This window comes from Pinus tabuliformis, chromosome 5_2 (assembly GCF_031772625.1).
Source record: "Pinus tabuliformis cultivar Carrire ecotype Pingquan chromosome 5_2, CPIR1, whole genome shotgun sequence".
In the NCBI taxonomy this organism is placed as follows: Eukaryota; Viridiplantae; Streptophyta; class Pinopsida; order Pinales; family Pinaceae; genus Pinus; species Pinus tabuliformis.
Window position 1 is genome coordinate 636,391,062 of NC_142306.1, and position 12,698 is coordinate 636,403,759.

The window sequence follows — 12,698 nt, forward strand, 5'->3', positions numbered from 1 at the left end:
CGTCTGGGACCAGGTTGCACAAGCTTCCTTTGATGCTTTGAAAGAAGCGCTAGTCAAAGCATCATTAATGTACGCCCCAGACTATCTAAGGGATTTTAACCTGTATCTGGCTGTAGCAGATACGACCATTGCAATGGTTTTAGTTCAAGAAGTCGATGGAATTGAACACCCTATATATTATTTAAGTAAAAACTTAAATGATACGGAAAGTAGATATTCTCATGTTGAAAAGCTGGCATTAGCAGCTGTTCAAGCGATTCAAAGATTTCGACATTATGTCCTCTTTAGGAAGACCACCGTATTGTCAGATTGCAACCCCATGACTTATATACTGTCGCGACAATTGCTTGGGGGCAAATATTCAAAGTGGATAGCTATCCTTCAAGAGTTTGATCTGGAATTTGTGAAATCCAAATCAAATAAAGCTTTAGTTTTCGCAGAATTATTATGCGATCTCCCGTCATCGTACAACGATGAAACGTCCAAAGAATCGATCGTGGACGAAAGTTTGTTTCTGATATCAGCAAGTGATGAGTGGTATGGAGATATAATAGTTTATCTCCAAACCCAAAAGTTTCGGCCAGACACCTCTCACTCAGAACGAAAACGCATTCGATACCAAGGAAAAGACTACATGATCGTCGGTGATACGCTTTACCGTCGTGGTGTCGATACGGTCCTGAGAAGGTGTCTAACCCATGAGGAAGCCGAAAAAGCCCTAAATGAATGTGGGGGGCATCAATCTGGATATGCTACAGCACAAAGAATCTTACGAGCAGGATACTTCTGGCCAACCATGTTCAAAGATTGCATAACCGCAGTTAGAAGTTGCCATGGATGTCAGATTTTTGATAGCAAAAACAGAAGACCCCCCGCTCCTTTACAGCCAATAATAGCTGTGGGGCCTTTCGCCAAATGGGGCATCGATTTCATGCAATGTAACCCCACCTCGACCGGGGGGCATGGGTATATTATAGTCGCGGTTGACTATTTTACCAAATGGGCCGAGGCGATGCCTACATTGGATAACACTGGTGAAACAGCAACCCTATTCTTTTTTAATCATGTGATCGCTAGATTCGGCGTGCCACAGGCCATAGTGACAGATCATGGATCGCATTTTCGCAATCACATGATGGTTGAATTAACTGCCAAACTAGGATTGTCTCACGACAGCTCTACTCCGTACTATCCGCAAGCTAACGGACAAGTTGAAGCGATCAACAAGGTCCTGAAGCGCATGCTGCAAAGGATGGTGGAGGTTCACAAAAGAAGATGGCATTTGATCCTGTACTCGGCTTTGTGGGCCTACCGAACATCGGTAAGGAATGCCACTGGGTTCACACCGTTTCAACTGGTGTATGGCCTGGAGGCGATCCTACCAATCCAGTGTGAAATTTCGTCCCTTAAACTCGCAGTTGATCTCCTCCCCGGAACCTCAGAAGAAGAAGCTCATTTCTTAGAGTTAATCCAGTTGGATGAAACCTGTCGTGATGCCGCTTTGGCTAACGAAGCCCATAAGAAACAAGTCAAGGCGCAGTTCGACAAAAATGTCAAACCTCGTGTCTTCTCAGAAGGGGATTTGGTCTTGCTTTATGACCAAGAATCCGATAAATTGGGAGCTGGGAAATTCAAGTCCTTATGGATGGGCCCTTATATTGTTAAAAGTGTATTAGAAAAAGGTGCCTACGAGTTGGTAGATTATGACGGAGTTCCACTGGCGCAACCCCGCAACGGGTTGTACCTTAAGCGTTACTATGCCTAATAGTAACCTGTATGCTTTTGTTACATTTTTGTTTTCACTAAAGCGTTTGTTCCGGTTTAAGTAATCCGCTTTTTACACTTATTGCAGATGTCAAATCCATTGGAACCGTGGGTTGGATATGCTGACGGAGCGAGTCGTAGTTCGAGGAACCTATCCTCTGCAGCATGGGCCATTTTTAACCCAAGTGGCGAGTTAGTGAGTTTCAGGGGGGTATGTATTGGTCAATCAACAAATAATATCGCTGAGTATAGCACGTTGATAGAGCTCCTCTCTGATGCCATCACCCATGGCATACGCCGGCTAGTCGTCAGGCTAGACTCACAGCTCGTGGTACTACAGCTCAATGGTACCTACTCTGTCCGAAATCCAGCTATTTATCGCAAGTTCCTAAGAGTTAAAATCTTGGAAAGACAGTTTGATTTTATCCAATATCAACACATTTCCAGAAACTTAAACAAATTAACCGACTCATTAGCAAACTATGTGTTAGATAGACATCTGCAAAATTGATAAAAAGAGAAGCATCATTGATGTTTCATACATGGATCACATAAAAACTGGAATAAACCCCGAAAATCAAAAATATACATAACTGTTTACGGTTTACATGTAATGTTCTGTAACCAAGACAAAATCGGTCATATGACCCCAAAACTCAAAAATGGCTGGGGGGCACCCTAACCTAGTGATGCTCATGATAACATGCCACGGCCTGTGCAATCATGCGCAGAAGACGAGACCATCGTCTAGGAACACCAACAGTGTGTCACTGCAATCGTAGAGGCAACTCGTCGATCCGTACATCCGGAATCCCAAGGGTAAGACCCTCGACATGTTCCTGCACAGCTGTAAGAGTCTCGGCCAAGTCAAGGTCACGGAGAATAGCTCTCCCAGGAGCCTCCCCTGCGGGGGCAGCGGCCGGAGCTCTCGGACGAACTGCTGGACGGACAGGGCCCACATCTGCATGCACACATGAGTTTGATTAGAGTCTTGATAGAGTAAAGCACAAAGACATTATAAATAAAAACAGTAAACAGTGATAAGGTCAAAATATTTACCAAGATCACCCCACTGCTCGCCATCCGGTAGTACCAAATCCGGATCACCTCGGAAGTCCATGCCAATATATGGATACTCGGAAAAAGCCATATCCTGCCACTCAAACCACCTAAAGAAGGCATCAGTAAAAGTAATCTTAGATTGACCCGCATGTCTAGCCATGTGGTCAACCCACCTCTGCATGCGTGGCTCAGTGGGAGAGGGCAAGTCGAGAACAATGTACTGAGGTTGCATCAGGGGTATCTTCTCCAAAGCGAAGGCAGTCAAAACTGAACCAAAGCCAAAATTCTTCAGTCTCCTGTCCTTTACTTTGGTCAACTGGTTTTTCATCTGAACCAGTACTGCATCACACCAGTTAAAAACTTTCGGCTGAAGACACTCCAGGGCGTGCTGCACATATGACCTGTTGGCAACATGAGGGGATGCACTACCGGCCATCCTACAAATCGTGTACAGAATAGACCTGAGAGACCTGTCAGTGACATCACAGATAGAAATCTTGCCGTCTCTGCTCGGCTGAGATCCCTCCCTGCAATACTGACGGATATAATCTTTCACGGAATCACTCCCTCGGGCCGAACCGGACAAGGAAATGGGGGCACCCCGCCTTGACAACCCAGTCAAGAAGTAAATGTCCACTATGGTCAAAGGGATGGACTTGCCCCTAATCTGGAACGCTTGGTTAACAGGATCCCAAGCATCAAGCAGGTACTGCAGTAAACGTATCTATGCCCTCATGCTAGATATCCGGAAGAATTTTAGCAAGCCACAGTTCCGCAACGCGCTCACGGTAACAGGATCATGGAGGGCAATCATGTCCTCCTCTTCATGCTCTCGTTCTCGCCACGTAAGAGTCATTCTGCTCCAATAAACTCTGCAAAACAAACAAGAGGAGGAGTAAGATCCCTGACTCAGTAAAGAAAATGGCAAAAATCTCATGAAAAATTGTGCAACCAAGATGTTTTCTGCGCCCAACGCAGGTAGGGAAGGGTCTCACCTGCGTTGGGGCACAAACTGCCTTTGAAAATGAGAACCCCAACGCAGGTTTCGATATAGGGAACCTGCGCTGATGGCAGAGCGCCCTAGAGAAACCCCAGGGGCTCATGGGGGCAGGAAAACAAGCATAAAACTGAGAAATAAGACCATGAAAAGATAGAGCTAGGGTTTAGCTCCTACCTGGTGGAAACGGCGCTGAAAATCGTCCACAGAATCTCCCGAAATCAGCTGGTGAAAAATCAAGAGGAAGAGGCACCTCCAAAGCTCCAACAAACCAAATGCACACGAAATGGCAAAATGAGAGGTAAAAACATCTTTTAAATTGCTTTTTACGTAATTCAAAGTGGAATATTAGTATTTTTACTTCATGTTATCCGTTTCTAACAAAGTTTGTTGCAGCAATTGATGATACAGTACTATCTCTGAAAAAGAAAAAGCTAGTCATGGTAAAATATGAATTTGATCTTATCAAACGAGCAGTTTTGGCAAAGTTCATGCTCGTTAAAAAATAAACGCAAAACCGAGCAGTTTTCGCAAGGGTTCATGCTCGTTAAAAAATAAACACACATGTGAGCAGACTTCCCCCCAGTGTTCAAGCTCATTCAGAAAAAATGAACCGGTAAATAACCATTTGAGACTATAAATTCATTAGCCATAAAAGCCTTGGTCGTGTTTGTGCACCGTCACCTCCACTTTTCCTTTGGCCGATCATTCACATCCACTTGATTGTTTACCTATTTTGAGGAACAGCTGCGAAGAGTGATTTCACCTAGCCATCCTTGTAATACTGCCGTGATTGGAAAATTCCAACCTGTACCTGGAATCTGCTGCTATCCCTGTTTATCACTCGTTCCTCAAAATACGAGTCTTCTTTGAGCTCTTTTCACTGACTCGTAAAAAAATGAAAAGTTTGCCGAGTTTTGGCCTTCCAGCTCGTTAAAAGGACCGGAAGAGCTATCCCTCCTCTAGATTTTAATCTTTTTGGACCTGAGGGATTAGTGCACAAAAAGATCGAGCGCTTGTCTGGTTCGGCTCGATAAAGATATCGAACATTCATCCCTTCTGTATTGTTTTATACTTTTTCGGACTTAAGGGATTAGATGACGAAAAAGGACCCCTGGAGTCCACTTTATGTACCCTTTTCAGACTCTCTAAAAATGAAAAGGACCGAGTTGTCTTTGTCGCTGGGCTCGTTAAAAATATTAGATAGCGACAAACTTGTCTTTAGACAAGAACGAGTTTCCCTATCGCTAGGCTCGTTAAAACATAGCGATGGGCTTGCCCGAAGGGCAGGTTATAGATCAAGCATATGTTATCCTCCTCAAGCTTGACAAAAATAAAGAGGTACTGGTCAGAAATGACTGGGGAAAAATTGGGAAGAACCTCAAAGCTTAATGGTAGCAAGTCGCTCTTGAACATGACACTTTTGGCCTCCGTAAATATCGGGTTGGGTTATTATCATTCACCGGTCCCTTCACCATGGTCTCGCCATACCATCCATACATGGGGTAATGCTACCGATCCATCACATCAGTGTCGTTATATGTTCAAGAGATGTCATTCAGAAAGTGTCAACTGGGTCCCATCCACTACCATACATCATCTTTCATCCTTCCATGACCGCCACCCTGAATCATATTTCACAGATCGTTTTCACCATCATCACTAGCTCCGTTCCGTGTCACTGATGTGGGATTCATTAAGGCCCTCCTTTGACGGATCACTTCTTGTCGACATCAGCTCATTATCCAAGAAGTTGATCTAGGAACACCCCCTCAGTACTTTGAAGCTTGCATGCCTCAATGGCAAGTTTCTCACTTCCGGCGATAGGTATACATTAATGACCTTCGACCGGGAGACTTTGCGTGGTGTTCGACGTCAGATCCTATATTCACGCCACGTGAATTGTGCTGCAGTACCTTGAGGGTCATCATCATTATCGGTGATTCCTCTCGCGCTTGTTAACAGTTTACATTATTGACTGGTAATCAAGCGATGTCTTTCCATGTTCGACTTCAAGAAATTCTCACATGGATCGACTTGTACTAGAGTGAAGATCGGACAAGTTTGAAGACCCCGGATCTAGTTTCATCCATCCGGGCTGCGATATATATTCAGGAGATAAAAACATAGACATGTGCAGCAGATGAGCATCCTACTAAAAGGATGATAATTAAAAGCAGAGAATTATCCGTCTCTTATCAGACGATCGTCTGTTTATGTACGGAAAATGTATTTATAAAGCTGATCATGGGAAATGCCCGCATCAACTAGATCATGAAAAGAAAATATGAAAAGATAAAGTATTGTATTGTATTTTGTTACAGGTCACCTCTCGGCGATTGAATGAACTTCGGATCCTCCTAATAAAGCATTTCACCCGATAAACGACCTCATACTTTAGGGGGCAACTGTTATAGACATTTTTGTGCCTTACAGCATAGAGCATGAAATGTCAATAATCTAAGGGATCCAAAGTCCCTAAACATGTTGTTCTTACCCTTAGAGGAACAAGGTCAGCAAACCACAGCACTGCAAATCAGTTCTCCACTGAAAAACACTCAAAAACAGGTCAGTTTTGGATCATTGCAGCTGCTCCACTAGGCATCTGCGCTGCATAACAGGTACAACAAAGGCTACCTGCGTTGCATAGCAAGTAGAACAAAGGCTACCTGCGTTGGGCGTACTTGGACATGTGGAGGAATCTTTTTCTCAAAGTGCCAGTGCCCAGGAAGCTTCTAAAAAGACACTTGATGATAAGATTCGCCTAATGATGAGTTAAGAGCTTCTAAAACTCCAAGTGGAAGATAGAAACTCCGAGTGAAGAACTGAAGAACAACTGGAGTTGAAGAGGACAACAAGTCACACATCAAGCTGACTTATCTTCACTCCAAAACTCTATATAAGGATCTCATCCCATGGGATCTGGAGGGCGGAATTTTGTGCAAAGAATTGTTGTTGGTTTACAGTTGTGAGCATTGGGTGATTGCTTGAGGGAGGTGAAGAAGAGATTTTTCTCCGTCGGGAAGGTGATGCTGGATTGGACCTCTCATGGTTGTATCACCGCCTGAACCTTACTTCCATATATTAATAAAGCATTTGAGGTTCTTCTATTCGCATGTGTTTCAATGGTGTATTGTCTTACTTGCGTCTTTGATTTATGCTAATCCTTGAATCGATTATGAATGCATGCCTCTTGTAGTTTCCTTTTCTTGTCTTATTTGCAGGATCTCATGTAGCTGGGCCCGTGAAAAGACTTGGATCTGGGAGCAAGCGGCAAACGAAGGAGATTGGATCGACCATTTGCGCAAGACATCGGTAAGTGGATCTCTTCCTTCTATCCCTTGCATGTCATAAAGAAGAAACTTTAGATAGCTTTGCTTTCAGCTGTTGCTAAGGAACTGTCACCCTTAGAGTGGGTTAGGGTCATTCCGAGTTGGATACTTTCCCCCACAACATGTATGGGATACATTTAAATTCCAATTTCTCTTTTGTTTGCCCCATAAAATAGCATAATTTTCAATTTGAACTTCTCTGTGGTCAACTTCACCTTTATGGCATGAGTTTCGATTCCAATCCCACTGTAGTTTACTGTTTTCTCCACCTCTATGGCATTAGTTTTAATTTGGGTCTCTTTATGATCTGCCCGACCCGTATGGTATGAGTTTCCATTCCAATCTCACTATGGGTTGTCCTACTTGTATGGCACGTATTTATCAAAATTATCTCTTTACTGCGTACCCATTCTACTCTTATTTTAGTAGATGGGCTCCCTGAAATCTATGCAACCTCTTGCAAATACTTAGTTTTATGATAAAAGTATTCATATATATGATAACAAAAGTAGAAGTCGATCAAATTTAAGTAGATCCAATCTTGGTTCAAGAAGTCGAAACACTGCAAATCATCCTGGGATTCAGTGGTCTGTGGGCTGTTGTTTTAAGGTTGGTTTGATCTCTATGCATTTTCTCAAGTAATTTCATTCAAATTTTCAACATGTACTAAGGATTTACAATCTGTAGATCCTAATTTTGTTGTCTTGATGGCATGGTGCGTGTCAGGTATCTGAGTCATCTTTCAGCAGTTCCACTAGTAACTCTTGTTGCTCTTGGGCTCTATGAACTTGGGTTCCCGGGGGTAAGTGGACACTGAGCACCATTTCTGTTATGCTCACTTGGCTTAAACAAATTCTATTTCAGAAGTTGATCTCTATTGCACTCGGTATTAAACAAATTTTCTATTTGCTTGAATAGAATTCATATGCTTCAAGTTTCAATGAATGTCATAATTGCATTTGAGTTATATGGGTATAGATTCTAGAATTCCTAAGCTTGAGTGCCCTAGTCAAGCATTTTTGTTAGTTAATATGGAAAGTTGCAGGGTACTCAAAATTACAGTGTGATTACAACTGGTTTGGAACAGAAGGACCTGCTCAAGTATGCTAGCTAACTTGAATAGCACCCATATTGGTTGGATAATTACGGGCTTGATGACTATTTCTATTAAACAAGGTCCATCTGTTGGACTTTCATTTATCTTAAAGCAATAGATATTTTGATTTGATATCTACAGACTCTTCTTTTGAATGGAGGCAGTATGTGCTTTTCTGCATCGTATGTGATTTCTAGACAGATAGTTTGGTTGGAACTTAACACCTGCTTTTACACAGATACTCAGGATGAAATATATTGCATAAACTAGATGTAACAGAAAATCTTTTTGGGAAATGTATTATGAATAAAAAATATTTCAAAAATGTTTGACTTAGATTAGCCCTTATTTACTCCTAATTATATCATCTAATATATATTTAAGGTTTAAATTTTTAACACAATCGCATATTATGTACGATCTTTATTAATATTAATCACATTAGTAATAAGCAGTGTTCGGAGTTGGACTATTTCACAAATGGATCATGGTAAGTTCTGAAAATAATTATTTCCAGTTTGTTTTGAAACTTCTCTCGTGAAAATTTAAGCTATAATGACTAAATGACATAGCTACTGAATATTTTTGAATCCAGCGGATTCAATTTTACTTGCGCTGATACACTTTCTAGCTTGAGTAGCTAGCATAGTTGAAGTCCTTTTATTTGGTTCAAATGTATTTCATAAATATTTGCATGCAGTAAAAGTATTAGTGACTAGCATAAGAATGACCTGACTCAAGTGTTGTCAATTTAATGAACTTTAACTCATTAAAATTGACCTCATATGTCTTCAACAAAATCATGTCAATTTATTCAGCTATTAGTTAATATCCCAACTCTTAGTTTTTATTTTAACTTTCAACCAGTTAAACTTGCATTTACAATAATAAGTTTTGGGTCCTATCGAAACCAGTTTTGAAATTTTCAATAGATTGATAGGTTTTTCACTTCAAACTTGGAATTTCTTCTGTTCACCAAACACCCATACGTTTGGATATCCATATTACCTGCCTTCAAATTTATGTTTGGATGTATATTTTGTAATATCTATTCTATTTGAATTTCCGTTTTGTTTGAAAATATATCCCCTTTTTTTGAAAAAAAATCAAATGAAGTGTTGTACTCTGATGCTATTTACAGGTGGGGAAATGCATTGAAATAGGGCTTCCACAGCTTATTTCACTGGTCTTCTTTTCACAGGTAAGAAATTAACCAATTACCATTATGTATAAACTTCTAGAGTGAGTATCTCTCTAGATATATATCATATATCCTGTTCCTAGTCTTTCCATGCTTTTTAAAATCTGTTGTATTAAATGATTTGTAATTGGAAAGATTGTGGCGCTAATTTGTTGCAGAATGAAACTAACTAATTAAACTGTTTTGTCCTCCCTTTCAGTATGGTCGACATATCAGGACTCGTAAGAAGCCTTTATTTGAGCGTTTTGCGATCATAATTGCAGTTGCTATTGTGTGGGCATATGCCCATATTCTCACTGTAGGTGGAGCATACAAGCATACCCATCAAAAGGCCCAAGCCCATTGCCGAACAGACCGTTCTAGACTAGTTAGTGGTGCCAAATGGTATGCATTCTTACAAGAAGCATGCATACTAATTGTCATGTCATTTCATACAGTACGTTCTCATGCAAAGCCTCAGCATGGTCTTTATTATTCTGCAGGATAAGTGTTCCATATCCATTTCAATGGGGAGGACCTGTTTTTGATGGAGGACAGTCTTTTGCAATGATGGCTGCAACATTTGTGTCTCTTGTTGAGGTCTGCCTGCTTGCCATATATCAGATATTCTTTCTTCTCTTTTATTTTCTTTATCTCGTTGACATTTCTGATAGTTATCTATGGGTTTCTATTTAAAAACAAAATTGGGTATTGAATACTATTTTTTTTTTCTTTCATAAATTTGCAATCTACTGGTACATTCTATGTTGTTTTCCCCCTCCATCTATCATCAGCCATGGTATAGGCTGGCAGGTAAGGAAATGGATTCGTTGCTTTCACCCTTATGGCTTCAAGTAATTGGAAGATTGTATCATTGTCGTTGATGGAATGTAATGGTCCTCTCTACAGGGAATTAGAATTTTATTGGATGGGATGTTTGGAACTGGAAATGGGTCCACAGTATCAGTGTAAGAACCAGGCAACTTGACCCATTTCTGGCAACTTTAGCTGCAACTTGACCCATTTCTGGCAATACTAGCTCTGAAATTTGTCTTATCTTGGGAATTTGCAGTGAGAATGTTGGTATTTTGGGGTTGACACGAGTTGGGAGTCGCAGGGTGCTCCAGATATTAGCAGGATTTATGATATTCTTCTTTGTTCTTGGTGATAATCAACTCAAGTTGGGATATTGTTCTCATTTTGGGGTTTATACCCTAGTCTAGGATTTTGCATTGCTAATTTCATGTTAATGTGTTCCAGGAAAATTTGGAGCAATCTTTGCTTCTATTCCAGCACCCATTGTCACTGTCGTGTATTGTCTCCTCTTTGGTTATGTTGGTATGTATATAGTGTACACAAATCCTATGTGCTGAGCTGCAAAGTCAGTCAATTAGTAGTATCTTAGTTGTTGACATAATGTATAATGGATGTATGCATAAAATCTTAAGGTTAACTCATATTGGCAAACAATTAGTTTGTACAATGCAATTTCAACATATTATGGTAACACAACAATTCATTGGGTACCTATATTGGCAGACAGTTTGTACGATGCAGCTTTAAAATTGTAGGGTAGAACAACAATTCTTTGGGTTTTGCCTCATGTCTGAAATTTTTTGTATTCTTGATGAGCAGCTAGTGGGGGTCTCAGTTTCCTTCAATTTTGCAGTCTAAATAGTTTCAGGACGAAGTCCATCTTGGGCTTCTCTCTGTTTTTGGGATTATCGGTACCACAGTACTTCAATGAATTTATAGTTTCTTTTGGTCATGGTCCAGTCCAAACTCATGGACGATGGGTAGGGTTCTTACAACTTCTTTCAGGGACTAAATTGAAATTTTTTGGCTAGCAGTTCGTTGTGGCAACATTCCCTTCATTCTTCAAATTTTCAATGTTTTTAACTTTAAACATTTTTGAATGGCTTTTTTAACAGTTCAATGACATTATCAATGTGATTTTCTCGTCACCACCTTTAGTTGCTGGCAGCGTAGCATTGTTTTTGGATAACACTCTACATATGGGGGAGAGTTCAACAAGGAAAGACAGAGGCCATCATTGGTGGGATAAGTTCCTTTCATTCAAAACCGATCCTAGAAGTGAAGAGTTTTATGCTCTCCCTTTCAACCTTACCAAGTTTTTCCCATTTGTCTAAGGATGAAACTCTATTTTAGAGGTGGGGTCTCTGTTTTATCAATAGCCTTGGTGCATTTGGAGAATAATTAGAGTGTCTTCAATTCAGAAAGAGACAACTTCACAGTGTGAAATCTAAGATGTCTATATTTTATATCTATCACTTTGATAGGGAACTGCTTTCACGAATTATCTCAAATGGATGCCTCTGTGCCCTGGTCAATCATTTTCAGAGCACTTCAAGATCACTGCTCTTGGCAAGCAGCAAATGGAGAATAATGAAAAGGAAAAGTACATTTCAGACTCTCAGAGTGGTCAATATGCTATCTTGACTCCAATTCAAAAGAGGCATGTTGTGCATAGAGTAGTTTATTTTTGTAAGTACTTTTGAAGATGCAATGGAGTGTTTTTGTTGTTGGTGCTTCAAATTGAGCCAATGAGCATTTATCTGGAACTCGAGAGTCATATAGAGTCATTTTATAGTAATGATATCTTAAGCCCCCTTGCAAAGGCATTAGTAGGAACTAGCAGTACAATTGCTTTCTAATATTCTCCATGCATAATGCGAGAATCATTAGTTATTCATAGCACATGTTAAAAATATAATTTTTTTTGGTAAACGTTGTTTGCCTTTGAAATAAAGACTTCAACTCCTGTTGACAGGGCACTTTAGGATTACCATTAACTTTAGCTTCATGATTTTCTTCCAAAATGAGTGCATGGAAATTATTGCAGCAAAAATGAAATGACATTGGAAAAGTAACGAAAACTATAGTACAACTTTTCAAGTGGCATTCCATGCAATGTATCACATATTGCTTTTGGGCATTGTCATCTATTCTTTTGTACTTTTTATTATGTTCTACATATTGGGGATTTTTTTCTTATGCATTTTATGCATCATGATCAGATATGCTTATTATTGTTAATTTCATCCTAGGTATACACTTTTCAGTTTTTCATGACAGAATCATTTGTAGTTCTCCTGGGGGTAGGTAGCATTCACACATGTTGCCACCAATATAACAGGGGCGACTAGAGTTGCAAGATCATCCCCATGTTGTAAACTTTATCTGATAACATAACAACAAAGGGAAATTTTGAACATCCATTGCATCTACCTTGTTTTTTAAGAAAGT

The 12,698-nt window shown here is 40.2% G+C and overlaps 1 protein-coding gene across 1 annotated transcript; it reads left to right on the forward strand.

Annotated features, from left to right (window-relative positions):
* The first annotated feature begins 7,522 nt into the window (after positions 1 to 7,522).
* On the forward strand, positions 7,523 to 11,581 carry LOC149160660 (nucleobase-ascorbate transporter 6-like). Its single transcript, XM_089434676.1, has 12 exons — positions 7,523 to 7,529; positions 7,710 to 7,764; positions 7,882 to 7,957; positions 9,393 to 9,452; positions 9,652 to 9,836; positions 9,935 to 10,055; positions 10,191 to 10,244; positions 10,341 to 10,399; positions 10,504 to 10,595; positions 10,692 to 10,769; positions 11,067 to 11,227; positions 11,363 to 11,581. The coding sequence occupies exons 1-12, from the start codon at positions 7,523 to 7,525 to the stop codon at positions 11,579 to 11,581; spliced, it is 1,167 nt and encodes a 388-aa protein (XP_089290802.1).
* Positions 11,582 to 12,698: the final 1,117 nt, after the last annotated feature.